At 45.5% G+C, this 27319-nt stretch overlaps 1 protein-coding gene across 3 annotated transcripts in view; it reads left to right on the top strand.

Annotated features, from left to right (window-relative positions):
* UBASH3B (ubiquitin associated and SH3 domain containing B) overlaps positions 1–6512 on the top strand; it is an 83969-nt gene extending 77457 nt beyond the window's left edge. For 2 of the 3 annotated variants that reach the window (XM_069948498.1, XM_069948495.1), the window contains exons 12-14: positions 843–949; positions 1262–1389; positions 3353–6512. In XM_069948498.1, coding sequence (XP_069804599.1) covers positions 843–949; positions 1262–1389; positions 3353–3490 — 373 coding nt within the window. In that variant the 3' untranslated portion in view covers positions 3491–6512. The remainder of the gene's footprint in view (positions 1–842; positions 950–1261; positions 1390–3352) is intronic. The other variant, XM_069948496.1, reaches the window with a different exon arrangement.
* The last annotated feature ends 20807 nt before the right edge of the window (positions 6513–27319 follow it).

The following is a 27319-nucleotide window of genomic DNA, read 5'->3' as shown; positions in this document are numbered from 1 at the left end:
CTCCTATGTAACTATCCTTACCTACCACACCTTCTCCTATATCACTATCCTTACCTACCACACCTTCTCCTATATCACTATCCTTACCTACCAAACCTTCTCCTATATCACTATCCTTACCTACCAAACCTTCTTCTATATCACTATCCTTACCTACCACACCTTCTCCTATATCACTATCCTTACCTACCAAACCTTCTCCTATGTCACTATCCTTACCTACCAAACCTTCTCCTATGTCACTATCCTTACCTACCAAACCTTCTCCTATATCTCTATCCTTACCCACCAAACCTTCTCCTATATCTCTAACCTTACCTACCAAACAAACATTCTCCTATATCACTAATCTTACCTACCAAACCTTCTCCTATATCACTAACCTTACCTACCAAACCTTCTCCTATGTCACTATCCTTACCCACCAAACCTTCTCCTATATCACTATCCTTACCTACCAAACCTTCTCCTATGTCACTATCCTTACCTACCAAACCTTCTCCTATGTCAGTATCCTTACCCTCCAAACCTTCTCTTATATCAGTGCAATTTTCAGTAACTTCTCTATCAGTTCTTTATGGGGAACTGTATCACAATATGTGCTGAAGTCCACATAGGCGATATCTATCTATACTTCAACCAGCATTTTTATGATGTAGTCAAAGAGATTTGCATATTGTTCAGGGTCTGTGGAAAGCTAGGTGACTACCTTATAAGCACTAAAGCCATTAGTAGTCTTCTCATTGTGTAGGAGCCCTAGATAACTCAGTAATGACTGAATATAATATTGTAGATAGATATAGAATTAGATTTTGTGGTGACGTGTAATGTATTTCCTCTAGACCTCATATACCGATCAATAAGCTGGTGGTGTCCGAGACGTACGAAACCTATATGAACCGCAGCTACCAAGTGACCAAGGACATTCTGGGTGATTGTAGAAGTAAAGGTAAGAAACAGCCTGTAGTCAATACTTCTATGCTGTGAAGATAGGGGCGGAGCTGTGACAACCTCTCAGACATGATATCCAGGCTGGTTGTCAGCAGTAATAAATGTTATTGTAGTATGAGATGTGTAGATGTCTTAGTACAATGTATATGGACAGGTTACATACACATCATGGATTCTTAGTGCAGTCATTTAAAGCCCCGGAGCCACTTTAATTCAGTGTTGATCCAGGTGCGACGCTAGTTCTGCCTATTTATGAAGTTTAGTATTTATAACTTTTATTTTAATGTGGAGGAAAATAAATGTTTCTCAGATGCTTCTTCCTCCTCAGGTAATAACATCCTGATTGTCGCCCACGCCTCATCTCTGGAGGCCTGCACCCGACAGCTACAGGGTCTCACGCCGCAGAACTCCAAGGACTTTGTGCAGGTTGTCAGAAAGGTAAGAACCCGAGAGGTAACATTCACTCTTCAGGCCTGAGCTCCTGTATTGGATTTGCACTGATCCCTACACAACAGACCTGTCTGATATACCCCCACGGAGGGGGGGGGGGGGTATATCCATCTGCATTGCAGTTCACTTATATTATTGTAGCGCTCTAATATCTGCACTTTTGTGTTTCAGTTACTTATTGTGGGGGAGTGTTTCGGGGGGGGAGAGGGGGGATGATATGCCGCCCACAGCTGCAGATCTGTTTTGTCTACATTGTAAAACAAATGATGGATTACAATGCAAATAACAAGTCAGGTGTCACCGTGTAGGTTTCTGAGCAGGAGGTATTGTTACAATGTTTTACAATGTTGACAGATAATGGAAGTGGGAGCTCCACCATAGTAACAGGTCTCTATATAAGTTGTTAGGGCAAGATGGGGGTTGTAGCTCCAAAAGCCGGAGCATCATACAGCCTGCAATAAATGGCAAAAGTTTAAAGAGGTTGTCCAGGGAAAATTAACTTGTCCCTTAGTACCCACCTTCGGACACACGTCACCGGACCTTGGTAGAAATGGTGTGAGATGCCGCTGCAAGGTACTGCAGTTCAACTTTACTTGAAAAAGCTTCATTGCAATACACAGTATAATAAAAACACTGCTTACAGGTGCTAGTGCAAAATGCAACAATACATCAGACAGAAGTGTCACTGTTGTTTAAATTTTTTTGCAGAAATCAACAGTACAGGCAATCTTAAGAAACTTTGTAATTGGGTTTTATTAGCCGAAAAATGCATTTTTATCATGAGAAAGCAGTTTGAAGCTCTCCCCCCTGTCTTCATGGTTCTCTTATGGAGAGGGAAGGGGTTGAGGGAACAGGCACCAAAACAGGATAACAAAGAGTTAATTTACAGCTACATCACTGGGCTATCGTCTCTGAAGTCAGCACTGACCTCTCTGACCTCTGAATACAGCTTTCACACAGGTCCCGCCGTGTAATTCTTAGTTCTCTGCTGGCAACCAATCTCACTCCTCCCCTTCTCCTCTCCATAGAACAGACAGGGCCTGACTGATGTAAAAGAATCGAGATTTCCTGATAATAAACAGTGAATAAGAGAGAGGAGGGTGGGGGGGACCTGGGGAAAGGCTTTTTGAATGTAGATAATGGCATATTTGTAGCTTTGTGTGCAACGGTAGTGTAGGGGCCAGGTAGGAACACTTGTCTAAGAAGTAACAGTACTCTGCTGGGATGTAGGTTGAATATAATATTTGAGGAAACTTCTCGCACTCACGTTAAGATATCTTTTGTATCTGACCGCCTTCTGCCTACACTAGTTCTGAGACCGCCAAGTGAGGTAGTACGAATCCCAGGCCTCAGTCTCTAGGTTGAACTCCCATTGCAGTTATCCCCACTAAGGTGCCTCAGCTTGTAGCATCTTTGCCTTACTGGGGATCAGTCCCTCTGCCTTTCCTTTAGGGGATGACTGTCTTGACAAGAAGATTCTCAGCATAGTGGTGTGACACAGGGAGTGAAGATGAGAAAGACAGTGGTGTACAGAGAGAAGGCACCTGTGATTGTTCAGATATATATAACATAGCTAAACCTTCTACACATACTGCAGCTGTGCACTGGGAGAGCAAAACACCTAGTGGCTGGAGTGGAAACAGCAGCTACCAGAACTTAGCGAGTTACTTTACGTGGGTGGAATAAAAACGTAGGGAAACACCTGTGGTTGGACACTACAGTACTGAGGTCAGACCCCCTGTTTATAGGGAATAAGTTAATTTTCCCTGGACAACATTTAAGTATTTCATCATTGCAGCACTGTCATAATTACAGCAATGAAACTGCATTGTGTGAATACAGCTCTAGTTCGCCTTACTGGGGTCCTCACCTTATAATAAGATTATACACCCAGTGCACTGTAGGGAAGGAGAACTCTCTGATCTGATCTCATGTCTATATCTCATTCCAGATCCCGTACCTTGGATTTTGCTGTTGTGAAGAGCTGGGAGAGTCCGGCCTGTGGCAGCTGACTGATCCTCCAATACTTCCATTAACTCACGGACCCACTGGGGGATTCAACTGGAGAGAGACTTTACTCCAAGAATGAGACATAGGATGGAGCGGAGCTATTTATCAGACTGTAGAACATATCGCCTCTGGATGCACATGCAGGCAAAGCGTCAGGCGAACCAAATATACCAATGTATTCCATGTTTTGCCTATTATATATATATATTATAAATATGAATATATGTGAGGTTTCTAATAGATATTTTTGTTGAGAATCAATATTTACCAGGTCAGAGTGATAGATCTGTATATTACATTGACATCTACGTGTTGGGAGTACAATAGGGCGTGAATCTGCAGCCACTTTAACCTCAACTCAAGGTCTCAGAGTCAATATGCAGCTTACATTCTGTCCATGGAGCTTCCTGGCATTGAGCTGACACAGTTACTGTCTTCCTGGTCTTCATTTTGTTATATATGATGTGTCCAGTCCTCACTTGTGGATTTACAGCTGGATGGCGCCCTGGTTATTATGGGTCAGTACTATCTGCCCAGTACCAGTATGGCAGTAACACTATATTATGACTGGGGCATAGGCCTCGGCATGTTTCCCCTCTTGAGATACTGAAATGTGCCGCTGGTGAAGCCGCTCCTCTACTGCGTGTCAGTCGCCAGTCCTTCCCCTGCTGACTGTCATCCTTATCATTGTCAGACTCCTCTCCTGAAGTACTCTGTGCTGCATGGGGACCCTGCTTGGTACACTGTGTAATTATTGGTCTAGCACAAATTCCTGAAATACTCTGTGCCGCTGTCCATCCATTATGTAACTCTTTCTTGTCCCCATTCCCTTCCTTGCATAATAAATTTGACCTTATGCTTACTTACATCATCACACTCCTCTCCTGAAGTACTCTGGGCTGCTCAGTCACCCCTGCTTCTTCCATTGAATAACTCTTCAGCTGTCACCTCCCACAAGTTCATCTCATTCCTCTGCTAAAATACTCTGTACTGCTGGGGGACCATGAGCCTTCTACTATGTAACACTTCTTGCCTCCTTATCTCTCCTTACACTATAACATTGGCCCTAGTCTTAAGTAACATCATCACACTCCTCTCCTGAAGTACTCTGTGCTGCTTGAGGTACCTACTTCATCTACCTTATAACTATCAGTCCATGCTGCTTGGGTGCCCTGCTCTTTCCACTGTATAACTTTTGAGCTGTCACCTTCTACAAGATCAGTCCCCCAGCAGTACAGAGTATTTCAGGAGGGGAGTGGGCTTTCTCCCACCACTTCTCTTCACATTATAACATTGCCCCTCCGGTCCTGAAATCCTCTGTGCTTTCCCCAAGAGGCTTCTTATTGTACTAGATATAATATTCTGTTTCTGCCATCCATCCAGTGAGAATCCTTCACCTGTTACATTTCCGTCACTGTCTATGGAGCCGTAAGGGGACTTATAGGTTTATTTAGCATCTTGTCTGTGAACACATCAATGTGATTAAGCTATGCAGGAGGAGAGCTGCAGTAAAGTGTGAGGTGCTGCAAAACTGAGCACCCACTGTGGGACATTCTGTAACACAAGTGTTTGGGTAGGGGGTACAATATCAATGAGAAGGGGAAAGGGGCCAACTAGTCGCCGTAGGGACTGAAGAAACTAGGCAATTACTTTATAAGTGATTCTCCTATATAAAATATTAGGAATTGCTCCACCTACAGGCAGAGGTGATATACTGCTGCAGGACTGTGGAAAAAATCAAAGTCTCTACTGCCCCCAACAGGACAAATGAGGTAATCTGCATCACAGTGCACCCCTAGTGGGGTCTGCAATTAAAGGGGCACAGGACTGCATTGGTGAATGTCACCATATTCATGTAGTCCTGCGTGTCCCTCCCCTCATTAATAACGTTATATCTGAGAACTGCTCAGACTCCAATTCCCTACTGTAACAAGGTGTCTGCAGAGCGGAGCCTGGTGGTAGCTGCAGGTATTACAGATAACATTATAATGTAGCAGTCTGATTATACGGTACAAATAGCGGAGAATTCATGTTTGGCAGCTAAGGGTTAATGATTGGGGGGGGTCTACGTTATATAAAGCTATTAGGCGCTGCCCTATATCCAGTAACTTCCAGTGTTTTCGCATTTATGTCACAAAGACATGAACAAGTGTATATCTTATCATTTACCCTTTCATCTACTACTTATCTGTTCCTGGGAAAGTTGGGTGATAACCAACATGGCCGCCGCTATATGGGATGTCACACAGCTTTCCTAGACATCTGTATTTATATATTATAGCACAGATGTTAAACTCTCGGCCTTCCAGTTGTTACAAAACTACAACTCCCATCATGCCCGGACAGCTAAAGCTTTGGCTGTCTGGGCATGATGGGAATTGTAGTTTTACTTGAGGGCCGCAAGTTTGACCCCTCTGTATTATAGCATAGCTAAAGAGTGACACCTCAGCAGCTGCCATATTGGTTGTCACTTTTTCCCAGATACGAATAATAAGAAAAAATATATATTTTTTCCCCCATTTTGTCTTTTCTTAGAACTGGAATTTTAGCCGCATCTGAATACAATGTAAAGGGGGAGATTTATGGCGCTGTGGTATAATAAGATTCACTGTGTTGCCCATGGCAACCAATCACAGCTCAGCTTTCATTTTACCAGAGTGATGTGAGACATGAAAGCTGAGCTGTGATTGGTTGCTATAGGCAACACAGAAAAGCTCATAACACAGCCGCCATCAACCTCTCCCTATTAAGATGTGATGGGATCAGTGATGAATGTTAGAAGGGCCTATAGAGGGCGCTATAAGGAGAGGGGGTTACCAAGCAGTAGGATAAAGGAAGCTATTGTAGGGCCTCTATCTATATAATGAGAGACACAGACCCCCACATTACTGTAGACTTTGGTGGACAGTAGGGGGCACTACTCACAATCCATTTAAAGTAGTCTTTCCCAACCTGCAGCCCTCCATTTGTTGCAAAACTCCCATCATGCCCTGACAGCCTTTGGTTGCAAAAGGCTTCTTATATTCCGCCATTGTCCAAAGGCTGTCGGGGCATGATGGGAGTTGTAGTTTTGTATAGCCGCAGAACACTGTTTAAAGCAGGGATGGGGAACCTTCGGCCCTCCAGCTGTTGCAAAACTACAATTCCCATCATGCCTGGACAGCCGAAGCGTTAGCTTCGGCTGTCCAGGCATGATGGGTATTGTAGTTTTGCAACAGCTGGAGGGCCGAAGGTTCCCCATTCCTAGTTTAAAGTAACAGCGCCCTCTTGTTTCCAGTGGGGCCATTTTGCAGACGTTTTGCACTTGGGGTTTGTCCACCCTCTAGTGGGCTTCAAAGGAACTACAGAAGGACTCCTAATGGGAGTTATAGTGGGGGCTTTTTTTTAAAGGGGACAACTATAGAAGGGGTTAGAGGGTCTCTGCTGGTAATTCACATTGTTCAATGATATACACATCTGTATGTGGATTTGCACGTATCATTGTATTTGCTTACCTGCAAAAAAAACACGGTGAGAAGGTTTTTTCACTATGGCAGAGTCTCTCCTGTGCTGCGCGTTGATAGCCACCATTGTGGTTATGTGTGACATCACCGTGTAGCTCAGGCCATAAGAAATCGGTGGCTAGCCGCCTATGGAAGAACCATAACTCCCAGCATGCCCCTGCCGCAGATGAGCTGGTTACTATTGCACTGCACTACAGAGTTACGATATATTTTTATTTAAAGGACGACAATCAAAAAAACCAAAAATTCTGACTCTTATTTTATTAATGTTTGATGTTTATCTGATTTTTTTTTTGTATAGAGGGAACAGCCAGCAGGAAATAGAGCAATGTGATCAGAGGGTTCTGCAACCTTCAGGCAACTTTGACTTATAAGCTGTTCAATCATCCCTGTACTTTTTACTGCACATATGTATTTACATAAATGTGTCCATAGGGTTTTTTATTTTTTATCTTAAAAAAAAAAATTGGCACATCCAAAATTTTTGAATGCTGTCAATATATCTAGTTCTGTTCATGCAGATGGAGTTTTGGTGAAGGGTATTGGTGATCCCTGACCAGCGGCTGTAGCAAGACTACAACTCCCAGCATGCCTGCCATGCTGGGAATTATAGGTTTGCAATAAATGGGAACCAACAGGTTGGGAATCATTTGAACATAAACGCATATTTCTCCCTTCTGCTCTGGCATTGTACTCATACATTGTAACAAACCCTCAGCTGTGTGAACAGGACAAGGTCAGGATGTGTTATCAGCCTTCAAATTTATACTACAGTCATGTTTAAAGTTTATTTAATGTGTCCCTTGAACATATCGACCCTGACTGGTCAAAACTTTAGGCATAGACTTGCAATGCATGCTACCTCCAATAGGTGGCAGTACAGACCAAACTCTGTTCTGAAGGAGAATTACTTTGCATATAGATTTTTGTTTCCCCCATGGAGCATTGCATGGCCTATAGGACTCCATACACCAGTCTGCCCCTTCAGCTCCTTGTAATGTACACAATCAGAACTCCTTATGCGATATAATGCAAAATCCCTCATTGAAGGTTTGGTACTTAAATGCTTATGTGTGTCTTACGTGTAACGTCACCTCGGTACAAGAAAGTGAATGTGTTTGCAAAGTTACTAAAGGGAGAGTCTGCAAAACGTTTATTGCAGCTCTAGATGGGACTGGGGTGTAACATAAGATGTCACTCAAGATCCGATTAAACAGGAGTAAAGCAAAGGGTGTACAAAGTTTCTTGGACTTTTTCGGTAAAAGTTGCATGAAGCAGCAGCATGTTAAAGTTGTCTTAAGGTTGAATCTTCTGGTGAATGCTTATATTGTTTTATGATTTTTTATATCAGTGTTTTACCCCTGTAATATGACAGATTATATCACTGCGGATCAGTTCCGGGAGATCTTTTGCAGCTAAACATGGACATTTCCTTTAAATTGACACCAATGCACCTGATAAGAAGATTCCTCAACGAAAAGCAGTGAGAAATATCCAAGCTGGGATGTGATCCAGGGACAACCTTGTGGATCTGCTTGTCATCACTGCGACCGGAGAGCGCTCATTTTTAAAAAAAAATTAATTTAGCACTTTTTATGCTTTGCCAGCTGCTGTTCTGCTTGGAGGATCATTGTAGCATTAATGGGGGACTTAAACTATCCGCAACCACTGAGAGGAGAAGATATATTAAATTTTTTTCCTGTTTCAGGCTATGTTCAGTATTGTGTCATTCATGTTTTGGTCTCCTGAAATAAATGTGACAACGTGTCTCCGGATTGCAGTCTTTATAGAGTCATGGTATGGTAGAGGTGAATGTGTATTATGAGAAACGGGGTCATGTAAAGAGCACAATATTACAAGGAAATACAATATAAGGAACATTATAATATATCTTAGTAGAGAAAAATGCCCCTTTCTTGATTTATCAGGCTGCTAACTCTCACACCCTCCTAAATTCATCATTAATGCTAACAACTGAAAAAAGTATAGAGCCCGATCAGCTCACTGAGGGACTAGGTTACAGCTGCCCTTAGAAGTTTATGGACATGGTAGACAAAAAGGAGCTACTGATGACTGAGACAGAGGCAAAGAAAGGCACACATGGGCACAATAAATCTGCACAAGCATAGCACATGCTCCATTCTCAGGACAAGGCATGTAACTCACCATCACTAGGGGTCTTCTCTACCTATGCCCATGTCCCTATAATAAATATATAGCATGTGATTCTTGATGACTAGATACATCGTATTCACCTGATTTACTGAACCGACCTCATCAGAGATTGCCTCCAAGAGGTGGAGAATTACTGCAAGCATTGATCATCTCTTATATTCATATACAGTATGTACAGTCAAAATAATGAGTCACAATCCAGGTCATATGTTCTGTACCTGGCACCTCATGTAAGTGGAAGTAACAAAGACTTGAGGGCATGCTACCTCCCAGAGCCAGATTAAAGGGGGGGCACCCAGGGCATGTGCCCCAGAGCTCCACCAGTTGCAGGCTGCGCTGTCAGCTGAGAGGTTATGTGCAGCACTGTAGAGGCTGCCCTTCTGTCATTGTTGGTTACCGCACACACTGCCCTCCAACTTATATAGTGATTGTACGTGCTTTATGTGCTGTATGTCCAGCAGAAGCACTGACTGACATCACACTGTTACTGACCAAATCCAGTAAACAAAAACCAATATTACCGGTATATAAGAAACATATTATCTACACACCACGACCACCACCATTAACACCACATAGTGACTAATACCACCATACCACTACTAAGTTTAGGCCCTGAAATAGTACTTAGGCCATAGTAGAAAGGCCCCTATCCAAGACCTCATATAGTCAAAAAGCCCCTCTATGCCTCCCTATAGGTCCCCTCTGTACACAAAGATAGTAGTCAGACTCCTCTGTACCTCCATATGATAGGCCTTCTCTGTGCCCCCATATAGTAGTCAACCTCCTTTGTGCCTCCATATGTTGGTTAAACCTTCTGTATGCATTAAGGGCCGGCATCAGCACACAGCTTAAATGGGCAAGTGCCAGGGCCCACAGCTGAGGCTCTGTTGCCCAAGGGTCAGGGCTGTATTTAGAGTTCATGCTGCCCTAGGCACTTTGCATGCTGAGGCGCTGTCCGAGTAGGGGGGCGCCGCTCAGTAGTACTGGGTGCCCGCTCTTCTCATGATGGAGGAAGGAAGGAGGCCGGGGACGTCTTAGTTTGGGGACCGGTTCTGTCCAGTGTACCTGGGGCCCACCAGAGGAAATGATCCTTGGGGCCCACCAATATAGAACCAGTGAGACAACATGCTTACCTGGGCCTTTCCTGGATTCATCTGTATCTGTGACAAATCCCTTGTGAATAACATTTTCAGTCGAACTAAAAATCTCAAAACTCCCTCCATCCTTTATGCAGCGCTCAGGGTATGCTGGGAATTGTAGTCTCGGAGAGGACAACACTTTAATAAATCACAGTGTGCAGAGGGTCCTGGTGGCTGCAATGGTGTTAATAAAAGAAAATAATTGTTTCCTGCGGGTGCCGCTGCCCTAGGCACCGGACCATGGGTACCCAGTGGCAAATACGGCCCTGCCAAGGGTCCACAAAAACATGGAGCTAGCCCTCTGTGCATCCACATAATAGTTGCGCCCCTGTGTGCCCCCCCATATAGTAGTTTGGTCCCTCTGTCTCCATATTTGTTATTTTGTATTTCATATAAATTTAATTTATTTATTTTTAAATCTATATTAATTTTGTTTTCACAAACATTTGTCATTTTAAAATTACAAATTTAAATTCCCCCCTCCCACACACACCCCTGTACAAATCACTACTTAGATGAAGAAGGACCCGCCACACCCTCTCAAGTTCCAAAATAGTTACATTTGTCCTTTCTACCTCCTCCCCTGCCCCCTACTCCCTTCAAAGAAGAAGTCAGAAGAACATGTGAGGAAGGCAGGATGCACGGACCACAGAGAAGAAGAAGGGGGAAAAACTTTTGAACCACTGCTAATCTTCACAGCTTTCCCTGTTCCTCTTGTCTCCCTCACTTCACCTACACAGATTTTTCAATCTACTGAGGATAGTCCACTTCTCCACATCCACTCCAGCTACTACAACTTCCTAATCAAGTTACACTCTCCTTCCTCCGTTTGCAGCCTTATGTTGGTTAGGGAACTTCCCAAAAAGGGAACCCATTCCCCTCTATTTCCATATAGTAGTTAGACCCCTTGGTGTCCCCCATATATTAGTTAGGCCTCTCTGTGCTCCAAAATAGTAGTTAGGCCCCTCTGCGCCTCCATATATTATAGGTGTTCCCTATACCCCCAGTAGTAAGACCCTAAGTATGTAATACCCCCCATGAAGGCATCCCTCTACAGCTAATCACCCCCTGGTAGTTATGTATGGGCCCACTGTAGCTCCCCCTGGGGCTGTCACTCAACTTACCTAGATTCCTGAATTTCAAATTTACACAGCAACTCCACTCCATTCACTTTAATAGAATTAAGCTGCAAAACCCACACTCAAACTGAGGACAGGAGAGGAAGAAAGTGGCAGTGTTTTTCTAAGCTTGGATAAAGGCATGTGTGGTGTAAGCTCGACTGGTCACTTGCTAGGTGGTAACGTGGGATGCCACTTCTATGGTGGTTGGCCGGTTGCGCACACAGGTATGCTGGCACACCTGCTTTTATTTTAAAGCGGCTGGCTATATCCTTTTCTGTGTGGTCGGTGACCTGCAGGCTGTGAGGGGGTCCCTCGGGTGCTTATCACGGTGGTCCAGAGTGGAGTTATGACTCACCCGGACTATTGGTACCGCCACCCACAGAAAGGGGAGATGACCCATGGAGGAAGCAATGGCTGTGTAGGTGCTTAGCAAATAACCACTAAATCCAGTTAAAATAAATAAACTCTTCTTTACTGTAGGAAGACTCAATACAGTGATATATATAGATTAAGATCTTGACTTGATAATATTTTTAAAGGGAACCTGTCACCCCCCGTGCCGGTAGACTCATCCCAGGAGCGCGCGCCGGGCTTCGGGCGCTGATATCTCCGTCACCCGACCGAATCAAGAAGCGGGGCCCGGGGGGATCAGGTACGTATAAGGTGCTCTAACGGGGGGGGGGGGGGGGGGGGGGGGGGGGGGGTCGGAGCCTGTGAGGAGTTCTGAGAAGTAGAGAGGAGGATGTCGAGAGAGTCCGACTCCTAACCCAATTTAAAAGTGTGCTCTGCTGGAACTTTAGAAGGAGAACAAGTAGAATACTTGAGAGTAGAGAGAATACTTGTGCCTATGTTTTGACTCTTTGGTCTTTGCACCACCTATTGCCCACCAGTGTCGGGCAACCCGTCCTAGAGGGTGACACAAGCCCCAGCCCGGGGGGATCAGGTACGTATAAGGTGCTCTAACGGGGGGGTCGGAGCCTGTGAGGAGTTCTCTCGAGAGAGTCCGACTCCTAACCCAATTTAAAAGTGTGCTCTGCTGGAACTTTAGAAGGAGAACAAGTAGAATACTTGAGTAGAGAGAATACTTGTGCCTATGTTTTGACTCTTTGGTCTTTGCACCACCTATTGCCCACCAGTGTCGGGCAACCCGTCCTAGAGGGTGACACAAGCCCCAGACCTTGTTACCTGGGATGAGCAGAGTGGTCAGACTTTTCCAATTACACCCGCAAACATTCCCTTTAAGATCACTGCAAATAGCAGATTAAATGAAGAATTTGACTTTGTGGCACCTTGGTAGGAATACGTACCTTGGTTGCTATAGCCCAATTAAACTAGACTCTACTGACAAGGATATTCACAGGTTGGCTTGCTGTGGTTTGAGAAGAGAATAATTGTACGCACAGGAGAATTCTGCTGATCTGTCACATGATATCTGAAGGGACATATGCAGGAGCTTGATCACTGACATGGAAGCTTTCCAACACTGTTTCTGACCGGAGGCCTGTTAGAGGGCGGCAATGCCAGGGGGCCCTTGAGCAATTTCTCCAACCCTGGTCTTGAAGAAGAAAGAAGAACGTAGTCTTAGCAGCATGGACTGGGAGTGACTTGCTTGTAGCAGGAGGAAAGAGCCTTCCCATTGAACTTAACGTAGGACTTAGCAAACTCAGGAAAACATACAGAATTGAAAGCTGAATAGCTGACTTAAAGGTCCGTAGTTCCCACTTAACTCAATGTTGAACAATGAATTTAGAAAATGGACGTTGATTGAAAAGAACGTCTGTTGTCTTCTCAATTTGTACAGCATGTGAACATAGCCTTACACTGTTACCCCAATAGTCATTTTGAGGGGCAGGCCTGCGCTCTGCAGTGACATCACTCCAGCACCCATCACTGTAGAGCGCTGGATGAATATTCATTAGAAGTGGTGAGCTGGATGGTTGGGTCGTTGCACTAAAGGTGGAAGGCCCACCCCCTGTGCACCAAACTGCATAGTGAATAAAGTCAAGGTTTCCTGAAAACAGCGCTGAGGATCAAGGTAAGAAAATGATGTTCATCCTCTGTAACCTTCTTAGTTTCCCTTTAAATAAAGTATCTTACAAAACTACATAACTTCATTAAAACAGTGGACTTAATAAAACTTTTTTTTGCATCTCAATTGAAACATAGCCACATGATCCCTTACCTGTGTATCAAAGAGGTGCATGATGGGTAATGAATGCAAAAATCTATTATCTCCTATTGTCATAGTCATTATATAAAGTCACAATTCTGATCATATGTTCTGGTGCCTTATGGCAATGAAAAATATTGACTTCCGGGGCTTTATAAACCCTCAGGATAGACCCTCATCAGCTCACGTACAGGATGGATTTGAAAAGCCACAAGATCTACCACTATCCGGAGCTCAGCTCCAAAGACTTCTATGACACCTACCCAGGGCTGTATTAACAGCTGCTGCTGCCCTAGGCACTAAACCTGAAGACGCCCCATCTACACGCACCTATACCAGACCTGATCAATACCACCATACCCCCCAACCCCCTGGAAAAGACCAGATTTGCTGGCAAGTCTGAATGGGAGGAGGGAAACTAAAAAAATAAAAACAAAAAAATTAGTTTTTTCTGCCCCCCTGCTCCCTGGTGCTGCCCCCATGCAAGGTGCTGCCCTAGGCACCGGACCACGGGTGCCTAGTGGTAAATACGGCCCTGCACCTACCTCTCTCCAGACATTCACCCTACACTGTACGAGGAGATTGTGCACTTCCCTATGATGCAACTGTATAAGGAATTGTCTGCAGGTCAGTTCTCCCAATATTACCTCTTAGGCTTAGGTAGGGCCGGGACAAAGAGTGGGCAGGGATAGGCGATTGCCTAGGGCGCCATCTGGTGGCACTATTCTATCCACCACATAGGGGCCTCCACAAGCCTGAACCTGGTAGCAGGGTGTGTGGTAGAAAAGCAAACAGTAGAGGCAGGGCCGGACTGGGGCTGAAAAGCAGCCCTGGCACACAAACCCCACCAGCCCACATATATATCCACGGCACACACACATTGCACAAACTATGTAGAGCAGAATTTTTTTTAGCTTTACTACTGTCACATCATTTTCTTACATTAAAAAAGTCAATCAGTGACTCACAGGTGATGTCTTCTTTGATCTGAGGCGTCACTTTCCTTTTTCTTTCCATCCGGCGCAGACCATCATGAGGATTTTTTCCAGCTACAATTCATTTCTTCTGAACCTGCGAGACAGACATCTTAGGCTCCGCACTTTTACAACAACTTCCACTTTTTTGTGTCATGTGCAGTAAAGTTAGTAGGTATGTGGGTTACCCCCTGCATGCAGGATCCTCTGCTGTGCCCCCATATAGTAATAATGCCTCCTGCTGTACCCCCAAATATTAATAAGGCCCCCTCTGCAGTGCCCCAATAGTAATAATCCCACCTGTGCTGTCCCCATAGTAATCTTCCCTATGCTGCATCCCCATAGTAATCCCCCTGTGCTGCACTCCAATAGTAATCCCCCCGTGCTCTGCCCCATAATACAGCGTCCCCCCCGCATTGCCAAATACAAACAAAAACATTATACTTACCTTATCCTGGAATACAGAGGGTCCCTCTCTCTTCTGATCTTCTCCTTGCAGGCCGAATCCTCCCAATGAACACGCGGTCCCAGGGGCTGTGGGCGGGCAGCACTACCGGCGGTCTGAGCATGATGTTCCAGAGGGGCAGGCGGGCAAAGTGCTAATTAAGATCCGGGAAGTGCCACGTGCAGTCCCCCGGTGGTAGAAACGGCCCTGCCCCCCCACACACACACATACACACACTACCCCACCTAACCCCCCCCCACACACACTACCCCACCTGACCCTCCCCACACACTACCCCACCTGACCCCCCCACACACTCACACACTACCCCACCTGACTCTCCCACACACACACTACCGCATCTGACCCCCCCACACACACTCACACACTACCCCACCTGACAAATCCCCACACTCACACTACCTCACCTGACAAATCCCCCACACACACTCACACTACCCCACTGTTACCGCAGCCTGCTTCCCCCGCCTATCCGAATTGCCTTCTGCCACAGCAGCCTGCCCCTGCCCGCTGCTTCCACCGCAGCGTGCTTCACCACCCCGCGCAGTGGCATAGCTACCATAGGGGCAGGACACGCGGTTGCTATGGGGCCCGGGTCACAAGGGGGCCCGGGTCACAAGGGGGCCTGGGCCCCTGCTGGCAAAGCGTGGCCTGAGTCCATGATGCTAGGACACTGACAGTGTCTCAATGACCCGCCGGAACCTCATCACCCCAGCGTCCGGGAACAGCCCGCCACAACCAATCACCCTACTTCCCTCTCCCAGGGTGTCAGTGCAGCCACGCCGTCCACACACCCCTCCCCCCGGAGCACTGCATCCCCCCAGGGAGCAGTCACAGCACCATCACCGGTAGGAGACTCAGGGCTGCTGCCTGACACCTTGCACGTCATTGCTGTGATGCTGTGCTGCGAGCGCCACACGCCTGAAGCTTTTACATCATTCCAGGTGGAGATGCCTACAGTCTATAGGCGGGCGGACTGCAGCCCCGCTCCTTACATAAACAAACTGCCTGCGGCCTGGAGTGGAGAAGACAGAGTGTGACAGGCAGGTGACATCATCACTGCCCATCCTACTGCCAGAGGAGAGCCACAGCGTGGGAGCCAGGCCAAGTAAGCATGCAGCTGCATGGGGGGGGGGGACTATTGGGGACCTAGTTGCTAAATGGGACAATATTGGAGATATAGCTACTATATGGATCATTACTGTGGGCATAGCTACTATATGGGGAACTATTGGTGGCCTATCCACTATATGGGGTACTATTGGGGGCTTAACTATTATATAGGACACTATTGGGGGAATAACTAGTATATGGAGCAATACTGGGAGGAGTTAGCTACTATATGGGGCACTATAGGGGAAATAAACTACTATTTGGGACACTATGATAGGATTACTGCATGGGAGAAATAATGGGTAACTACTGTGTGGGAGCACTATTATGAGGTAACTATGGGGGTAGGGGGCATTATTAAAGGTTACTAAAGGAACTAATACTAAACGTGCTACAGAGACATTATTACCATTTGGGGCACTATGGATGGGCAGCTTGTATAGAAGTGGGTAGGTGGTGTAATAAAAGTGCAGAGCCTAAAATGTGTGTCTGACAGATTCGGTGGAGATGAGTGGTGACCAGAAGATGTCATCATGACAGCCGGGGCCAAGTGGGATATACAACCAAAGAGGAAGACGTCACGTGTGAGTCACTGGATGTACTGTAACTGTGCTCACTGTACGGAGGTAACAATGTTCTGCATATAAGGTGTTATATACAATATGATGGTGTTAGTCCTTATGTGGTCATGGTATGGCGGTATTAATTGCTCCCTGCATAGTGTTATTGGTAAAATGAACCTTGGTATAATGGGTTTAATTTACTAACACTATAATGGTAACATGTAGTTGTTATGTGGTGGTAATATCTGGTAATGGTGTTATCATTTGGCCTTCTTATAAAGTTGGTCTCAGTGTACTGGATATGTTCAGTATGGTGGCACTATGTGAAGACTTTTAGTGAGCACCCCTCTATGTATCCCAGGCCTCACTGACACCTGTTGATACCAATCCTCCCCTCAAGAGGATGTGTCCCCACAGTCTCGCCTGTCAGTGATAGTTGGAGGAGTCAGAGGAGTCAGATTTCCAGGAGGAATAGCAGGGGGACAGCACAATACAGAGGCAGAAAGGAGCACTGAATTATTTCAGTAGTATAACTCGAAGATCTTGGGACTCGGTTTTTCTTGAAGAAGAAACTTAATAGTTTATAGTTAATAGTTTACAGGGCAAAATACTTTTACCTATATAATTATCAATGACAGACGACAAAAGAGCAGAGCAATTCTCTACTATTGCTCTGTATTCTGCTTCTCATCACTACTGTATACTCTGCAGGGTACTTATAGTCTGCAGGGTGATAATACTCTTCTGCATCTACATAGACCTAATGTACCTGAAATTAATTCTGCACGTTCACAGTGTTTGGTGGTGGTAGACGTTTTGTGCTTTGAGTGGGGGGGGGGGCCCTCTGCAGTTTTTTGCTATGGGGCCCCATGAATCCTAGCTACGCCCCTGACCCCGCGCTTCTATTCTCCCGGCCTGCTCCTTCCACCGCAGCTGCGGCCGGCTGCGTGCGCCGCAGCCGGCCGCATGGGCCCCACGCTCCTGCTCAGAGTTGATTGGATGAGCACATCAGGAGTGGGCCGGGGCCGGTGAAAGGAGCGGGCCGGGAGAAGAGAGGCGCAGGGCGGGCCAGGAGGAGAGAGGCACGCTGCGGTGGAAGGAGCAGGCCACAGCAGTGTTTTTTTTTTATTGTGCAGCCCGGGCGGCCTACGGACTGGTAATCCGGCCAGCCCAGCGGGCATTTGCCCAACTTGCCAGATTACCAGTCCGGGCCTGAGTATCCTCCACTGTCTGCCGCTGTCCCTGAGGTTGCCCTGGCTGTCGGTCTGAGGGATGGGGGAGGAGAGGACACGCAGCACAATCCTGAACAGCTTCATCAGCAGGAAGGCCCCCTGCAGAGCTGTCTCCACTGCCTGACTATGGCTGTCCTTATCAGGTCCTGACCCTGCACAGCCAGGATGTCTGCCAGTGAGAAGACCAGTATCAAGGAGGTTAGTGTATAATTGAGCATGTGTATGTCTGAGTGAGGGTGCATGTATGTATGTGTGCATGTATGAGTGAGTGAGTGTATATGTATGTATGAGTTAGTGAGGGTGCATGTATGTATGTATGAGTGTGCATGTATGTATGTGTGTGTGTGTGTGAGTGTGCATCTATGTACGTGAGTGAGGGTGCATGTATGTATCTATGTATGTGTGTATGAGTTAGTGAGGGGGTGTGTATGTATGTGTGAGTGTGGGCATGTATGCGTGAGTGTGGGCATGTATGTATGCATGCATGTGTGAGTGAGGGTGCATGTATGTATGTATGCAGGGGTGTAGCTGATGTCTCTTGTCCCTGGTGCAAGAGGTCAACTTGGCCCCCCCCCCCTTCCTCGACCAAGCGATGCTATTGGTGTATATGTGTGTATATATAATAAATCTCAAGGCCAATATTACCAATAATACCAGTATAGAGGAAGGAAATATTAACGCCACACCACAACCACCATATTGTTACTGACCAGATCCTGTATACTAAATCCAATAAAACACAGTACCAGATAACAGTAACAAATAACACCGCCATATACTAACACTGCCACATACTGACTAACACCACTGCTGCTACTGACTAATATCACCGCTGCTACTGATTAACACCCCCACTACTGTATAACACCACCACATACTGACTAACACCACCGCTGCTACTAATACCACCGCAGCTTCTGACTAACACCACCGCTGCTACTGACTAACACCACCGCCGCTACTGACTAATACCACCACTGCTACTGACTAACACCAACACATAATGACTAACACCGTGGCTGCTACTGAATAACATCCACTGTACACAGACTCATCAACTCATACAGTCATATAGAGGCTGACCCAGCCCTATACAGGTTCTGTACACCATATACATTACAGTGCAGTTACATCAGGTGACTCACAGGGGACGTTCTTCCCTTTTATCTTCTTCTGTCCTAGGCCATTATGAGAACGTCTCCAAGCCACAAATCCACAGAATCTGCCAGAGAGACATGTAAGGCTCCTCACTTTGTCACCATCCTCATCTCTCTACACAATGCACATCTGTATTGGCCCCTTTACACGTTCATTTAGTGGGTAGGCTGACTCTATGTGACCCCCTCTGTGTGGTCCACTATAGTAAATGCCCTATTGCATACACTCCCCATGTAGTCTCCCTTATAGATGGCCCCCCCATGTTATGCCCCATATAATGGCCCCCATATACATTTCTTTCATGTAACCCCCTTATAATGGCCCCCATTGTAATTCCCCTTATAGATGGCCCCCTTTATAATCCCCCTTATAGATGGCCCCCATTATAATCCCCCTTATAGATTGCCTCCATTGTAATCCCCCTTAGAATCCCCCTTATGGATGCCCCCATTGTAATCCCCTTTATAGATGGCCCCCATTGTAATCCCCCTTATAGATGGCCCCCATTGTAATCCCCTTTATAGATGGCCCCCATTGTAATCCCCCTTATAGATGGCCCCCATTGTAATCCCCTTTAAAGATGTCCCCTATTGTAATCCCCTTATAGATGCCCCCATTGTAACCCCCTTTATAATCCCCTTATAGATGCCTCCATTGTAATCCCCTTATAGATGCCCCCATTGTAATCCCCTTTATAGATGCCCCCATTGTAATCCCTTTATAGATGCCCCCATTGTAATCCCCTTTATAGATGCCCCCATTGTAATCCCCTTTATAGATGGCCCCCATTGTAACCCCCTTTATAGATGGCCCCCATTGTAACCCCCTTTATAATCTCCTTTGTAATCATTGTAACCATTGTAATCTGTGCAAAACAAAACAAACACACAACTCACCTGATAACTCGCTCCCCCGTGTCCCTAAGGTGTCCCTGTAGTATATAGACCCCTCGTGTGCTCCGCCAGTAGTATATAGCCCCCCTGTGTGCTTTTCCTATTAGTATATAGACCCCCTGGCATCATGACAGTACAACATCTGGCTGAGCTATACTCCGACCAACCACCACCATAGTACCGTCACACACTACTATCTGGCAAGTGACCAGTCGTGCCTCACAGCAGTGCACCACAAAAATATTATAGGGTTTGGTACACATTGGCCCTGATTTTCTTATGTAGTCCCATCAGAAAAATTACATTTTTGTCCATTTTCCCTGACAATTTAGTGTTCCGCATCGTAAAGGTGACCAATCTGTCATTTTTGTTCAAAAACCCAAATTTTTTTATATTTGTTTGGCCGGAAGGTCAGGATTTAGCTTTGTTCTGTAAAAATTTAAAGCGACAAATTTAGTAAGGGCATGAGGCACATTAGTAAATTTAACAGGAAATAATACGACACAAGCTAAGTCAGAACAGGGAAAAAAGGACGGTATCTTAGTAAATGAGGCCCATTAGGTTTGTGGAGGAGGAGGAGGAGGAGGAGGAGGAGAAGGTTGGCTACAAAGCTCAACCACCAGGCTTCCCTGGGGCAGTTTAGATGATGTAACTGTCCTTATATGGATATTGACATCATCAGGGCTTCCCTTCTGGGAGCAGCATTGTATTCTGCCATATGCTTATACACTGTGATACATTGCAGCCTTCTGTGGGAGGTAGATGATGGGAATCCTCCTAATCTCGACCTTTGTTGGAGAGCTCCTGACATCCGTATACTCTTCTTAACATCTTTTAAAGTGCAGCAATAAAACTTCTATAATTTTTTTACTTTTCAGCACTGGACTAAAGGAGAGGGAAGCAAAAGTAAGAGAGCGAGTGAAGCAGGTGATAGATTGTGATGTCGCAGCAGACCCCCTTGTGGCCCCCGGCATTGTCCCTCCTGCAGACTGCTTAGTGTCTGTCTGGGGTCTTGACTTAATCAGCAAAGACCGGGATGACTTCCAGAAGAACCTGAGGAAGATGGCGGCGATGCTGAAGGTCGGAGGGAACATGGGACTGTTCGGAACCATAAATGCAAAATTGTACAAAGTCGGGGAACACACATTTCACTTTTTGAATTATGATGAGGAGTTTTTAAGAACGGCCTTTAAGGATGCAGGGTTTGTCATTGACAGTCTAGAGAACAGACCCAAGGCAGATGTCGGTGGCTACATCATCTCTGATGGCTTCCTCTATGTCAGGGCTCGTAAAGTAAGAGAAGTGTAGAAAACTCCAAACATTGTGATAACACAGCACTGGGGCTCCTGAGAAACCTGCATAATAATATGGCCTTATTATAGCTCCCCCGTGTGCTGTCACCCTGCTTTCCTAGGCTCCTGAATATCAAATTTGCCTTTTATACAGCAATTTACCCCTGGCTTATGCATAAAGTTATTATTAGATATTTATTCTTATCCACATATCAGTTTTTTCTGTCCATAAATCAGGATTTTAATTTATGGACAGAAAAACAACCCATTGTTTACAATGTGGCCATCTACACATTCATTTTGAAAACATATTTATAGCAACCTATCTGTTCCACAAAGAAGGCTGGCCACATGTAGACTGAAAAAACGGGTTGTTTCTGAGTGCAAATTCTGTAAAGCATTGGTAAATATGGAAGCAGTCACATGATCCATTGATAACCTTGTGGATTTTCATCTCGCCATTCGTTTAATGATTTCAAGCTTTGCAAAATGTTCCCTTTTTTGCCAATTCTGCATTGTGTCATTTGTGGTTTGGGCTCCTGAAATAAACATGACGACATGTCTCTGGGCCACAGTCCTTATGGTGTCATGGAACATGGATATGGAGCTCATAAAACACAGCACAAGGATCATGTAGGGCAGTGACACATGGTCGGGTGTGCCGCGGGGAAAGTTCCCCAAACTATGGTGCCCCTGTGTTTTGTTCCTCGGCAATGCGCAGCGATCAGTGGTGGATTATAATGTGGGCGGTTGCGTGGTGCGCTGCGGCGGGCCGTGATGCACGCATTCAATCAACGTGTGCGGTACGGTCCGCCGCAGCGCACCGCGCTCCCGGTCTCCGCTGATTGGAGGAGCACGTCTGGGCCCCTACGGGCGGCCAGTAGGTGAGACGGACAGCAGCGGCGACCATCTCGGAGGAGGTGAGGAGGAATGGGGGGGGGAGAGAAACCTGGGGATGGGAAAGAGACACAGCGGAGAGAGTCAGGGGGGAGAGAAGTTTGGAGAGAAGTATGGGGGAGAGAAGCACAGGAGAGAAGCAGGGGCGAGAAGTATGGTGGAGAGAAGCACAGGAAAGAAGCATGGGGGAGAGAAGCAAAGGAGAGAAGCAGGGGGGAGAAGTATGGTGGAGAGAAGCACAGGAGAGAAGCATGAGGGAGAGAAGCACAGGAGAGAAGCAGGGGGGAGAAGTATGGTGGAGAGAAGCACAGGAGAGAAGCATGAGGGAGAGAAGCACAGGAGAGAAGCATGAGGGAGAGAAGCACAGGAGAGAAGCATGGGGGAGAGAAGCACAGGAGAGAAGCAGGGGGGAGAAGTATGGTGGAGAGAAGCACAGGAGAGAAGCATGAGGGAGAGAAGCACAGGAGAGAAGCATGAGGGAGAGAAGCACAGGAGAGAAGCATGGGGGAGAGAAGCACAGGAGAGAAGCAGGGGGGAGAAGTATGGTGGAGAGAAGCACAGGAGAGAAGCATGAGGGAGAGAAGCACAGGAGAGAAGCATGAGGGAGAGAAGCACAGGAGAGAAGCATGGGGGAGAGAAGCACAGGAGAGAAGCAGGGGGGAGAAGTATGGTGGAGAGAAGCACAGGAGAGAAGCAGGAGGGAGAAGTATGGTGGAGAGAAGCACAGGAGAGAAGCAGGGGGAAAAGCACAGGGGAGAAGTATGGTGGAGAGAAGCACAGGAGAGAAGCAGGGGGGAAAAGTATGGTGGAGAGAAGCATGGGGGAGAGAAGCACAGGAGAGAAGCAGGGGGGAGAATTATGGTGGAGAGAAGCACAGGAGAGAAGCATGGGGGAGAGAAGCACAGGAGAGAAGCAGGGGGGAGAAGTATGGTGGAGAGAAGCACAGGAGAGAAGCATGGGGGAGAGAAGCAGGGGGGAGAAGTATGGTGGAGAGAAGCACAGGGGGGAGAAGAAAACAGGTTTCACACTGAGTGAGTAAAAATACATTTAGAATCTATATTATTAACTATATGTATAATATGTACTGTTTTAGTGTCATTTTGTGCCATTTTGGTTGGTGGTGTGCCCTGGCTCAAAAAAGTTTGAAAATCACTGATGTAGGGGGCTTAAGGACATTCACATAAGACTAATCGTAGTGTATACATTATTTAAGTGAATTACAGAGCCACCTATTCAATGTATTCTTACACCTTATCAGTAACTTCCAAAATAAATGGGTTTTCAGATGGTTTATGATAAGAGAAACACCTGCAATAAAGCCTGGTAATGCTGATCACATAGTAAAGCTCAGACAGTCACTTTAACAACATTGCAGAACCTTGCAAATCAAGTACTGACTGTCGGCAACTGCTCCAAAGAATTAACAGACTATTTCAATAGGTTGGGTATTACTTCAAAGGGGTATTCCACTCAAACATAACTTTTGATATGGTGGGTGAGAGAAGTTCAGCCGGCACCAGCTGATATCAGCACTTAAATGGAACCGAGGACCTGGTCAATGCAGTACGCAGTGAATGTAGGATAACCTAATAAACCGGGGTGCTGGAGACTGGAAAGATCAATATCAATGTGCAGTGGAGAGAAAGGAATCCGCACTCACCGGTAAGCAGAGAAGGCAGGTTTATTGATCCATACACCAGAGGCTAGAGCTGGGAGGGGGAAGGTGTTACACAGGTGTGCTCCTTACAGCAACAATTGTTTCTCGCCTACTCGGCGCTTCGTCTGGCTGTGAGCAACCAACTCACAGCTCACTGGTTGCTCACAGCCAGACGAAGCGCCGAGTAGGCGAGAAACAATTGTTGCTGTAAGGAGCACACCTGTGTAACACCTTCCCCCTCCCAGCTCTAGCCTCTGGTGTATGGATCAATAAACCTGCCTTCTCTGCTTACCGGTGAGTGCGGATTCCTTTCTCTCCACTGCACAATAACTTTTGATATGTTGCTGCCCATGGTAAGACTAACAATTCCTTCCATACTTGTTATCTATTCAGCCTCCTTCCCCCAATTCTCAGCTGCTGCTTTCCTCTGAAAACACAAAAATCTGTGTGTGAGCTTTAATCTCTGTCTTCCCCTCCTCCCCCCTCCCTTTGGAGATGGCTGATAGAAACAAGTCCCTGGCAGGCTTTATCTGCAACATTGTGGGTTCTTTGTAATGCTGGGATGATTAGTCACAGTGAGTTCCTTAGTAACTTGACCTCAGATTAACCCTCCCAGCATCATAAAAAAGCTACAAAGTTGTTAACTGAGAGGATCCTGCTGCTATTTAGTCCACAATGTCATTTGCTCCCTCCACAACAACATGCTTACTTAACATGATACACTTGAACACACAACCAGTGCTATTTTCCTATTGCCATTGATATTCTTACTGTCAGATGACATAGTATATGTATTTCCTTGCACAGTTATATTACTCTGTCCTTAGTAACTGTGACATTTTTCTTTAGTTGTATTACTATCAATTAAATGACTAATTCTCACTGTATGGAGCTATGGACAACATGGTTTAAATTGCCAAGAGGACACAGATTGGTGCAAGCTGGTGTATAACATAGCTGTATAACTGCATGCTTGACTTAATGGCAAAACAATCCTCAACTATGGCTTTCTCCATGCTCTCTAGGACTCGCTAGAGCAACATCCAACTTATCCAGACACTGGGAGTCAAATTCCAAGCATTCTGGTTCAGGGAATGTTGCCAAACCCAAATCCGCTCAACACTAGTTATAATCAGCCACTCAACAAATAGGGTATTTTTTGTGTTTGTGTGATACTGCCTGCCTCATCATTCTCAGACTGAGCTCTCTATCTCTCTCTGAAGATCCTATCTAATAATGTTTTTTTCTTTTCTCCTCCTTAAAACAAAATAAAAACACAGCATTATCCTTAGGCTATGTTCACATACCATGTTTTATTTGGCCGTCTGACAGCTATCTTTTAGGATGGACATCATTTCAAGGCCAAATAACCACTGTTATGATAATGATGGATGTGATTGTACAAATAACAGCCCTCATTATAAATTAACGGCCGTTATTTGGCCTTGAAATCCTAAAAGATAGCCGTCAGACGGGCAAATTCTCAAGTGGAATCCGTTTAGTGACCACACATTTCAATAATCTCTAAAATATGTTTAGAATTTTTTTGTAAATGTAGACACAGCGTATACAAGAGCAATACAGGGTGCTCCCTATACTATAGTATGTGTGATTCTGTTATGGCCAAATAGGCAATGGCCCTCCAATCTCAAGATGGGGAACATGGGAACCTGAACCACCAGCAGTGGGGGTCTCCTCCACGTATTCCCATGGTCTTATATACAACAGATAGCATTGGCTCCATGGACTGCTAAGCTGACTTTGTGTTCTGGATACACTGTACTCATCTGATTTATAGTATAGTTCAATAGGCATATGATCATAAGACCCCACCCTGTGTACATGAGAGGTGCATGATGGGTAATTAATACATGAATGAAATGTTATCCTATTGTCATATGTGTTCAGTCAACATAAAAAGTAATAAATCGCCAGCAGGAGTCACAATCCTGATGTTCTGTACTGTAGCGACAAATATTGACACTTGAGGTTTTACTATGCTGAGGGTACAATCCCCCATAATCTCACATACAGGCTGGAAAAGAGCAGCTGCAGGATCTACCACCAGCCGGAGCTAAGCTCCAGAGACTTGTATGACGCTCTCCTCTCTATTGTATGTTTCAGGCTGGGTTCACACTACGTATATTTGAGGCTGTATTTTTGAGGCTGTATAGCAACCAAAACCAGGAGTGGATTGAAAACACATAAAGGCTCTGTTCACATAATGTTGTTATTGAGTGGATGGCCGTCATTTAAATATTTAAATATGGTAAATATTTAAATATGGCAAATATTTGCTGTTATTTTAAAACAACGGCTGTTATATTGAAATAATGGCAGTTATTTACTGTTATATGGCGGCCATCCACTCAATTTCAACATTGTGTGAACAGAGCCTTTCTGTGTTTTCAATCCTCTCCTGGTTTTGGTTGCTATGAGGACCTGACTTGCGGACCAAATACTGCCTGAAATGTACGTAGTGTGAACATAGCCTAACACTGTATTTGTTGTTTCTGTATTTAGCACAGTGATTTTCACTTATATTTTTCTAGGAAGTGCAGACATTGCTATATACATCTATTGTTCACCTTACCTAGGCAGGGATAGTCCTGTTTCATTGTATTAGGCCAGTTGCCTTCAACAACTCCAGTATGAGGGTTTTAATTGTTTTTATAGGTTAGGGTTTAAATTTCTTCTGGTGATAATATTTGTAACTTGAATAAAGCTTTTTTTCTATTTTTGTTAATTCATCGTTTTGGGTGTGGCAGTCAGTGTCCTATATATCCTTTCTGTTCAGTTGCTTACTTCAGAGCTCCTGGCATCATTCATAATGAAGGAAACTCTGCATTCCGTCCTACAGAACATCTTCCCTATATATGGACCGTGCTCGGAATTTATAAACGCCCCCAAATTGCTGGCCGTGGCGGTCCTGGCCAGTGACTGGCTGAGCTGCAGCAGAGGGCAGGAGAAGACCGGGAGCGTGGAGAGGTAATTGTATAAGAGTTCAGGGCAAGGGCTACACGGACATCACTAACAATATATATATTATATATATATATATATATATATATATATATATATATATATATATATATATACACACAGCCCTTGCTAAATGATAATCAGGCCGTGTCATAGGTTCAGTAAATGAGCGCAAATCTAGGATATCGGCGCTTGTTTACAATATTGATTGAGCCGTCATCGGTCCATCTAATAGGACCCTTTACTGTGGCACCACCACAACCTGTTCTTTCTTTATCTGCTCCTCATTAACATCAAGAGCGCCCCCACCATACACAGGCAGCAGTATCAGTAATGACAGCCATTACCATCAAACATCAAAGTGCAGCCCCCCAACAACAGCCAACCCGACTGGCCCGCTGCATGTGGTTACCTGCCTGCCCAACCAATGACATTAAGGATGTAGCGTTTGTTGTTGAGATTCCAGAGAAGAGACCCAAGGCAGATGTCGGTGGCTACACCACCTATGATGGCTTCATCTATTTCAGGGCTCGTAAAGTAAGAGAAGTGTAGAAAACCCCAAACAGCACT

This window comes from Dendropsophus ebraccatus, chromosome 12, assembly GCF_027789765.1.
Source record: "Dendropsophus ebraccatus isolate aDenEbr1 chromosome 12, aDenEbr1.pat, whole genome shotgun sequence".
Lineage (NCBI taxonomy): Eukaryota > Metazoa > Chordata > Amphibia > Anura > Hylidae > Dendropsophus > Dendropsophus ebraccatus.
The sequence above is the reverse complement of the archived record's forward strand: the minus strand, read 5'-3'. Positions and strand labels throughout refer to the sequence as shown.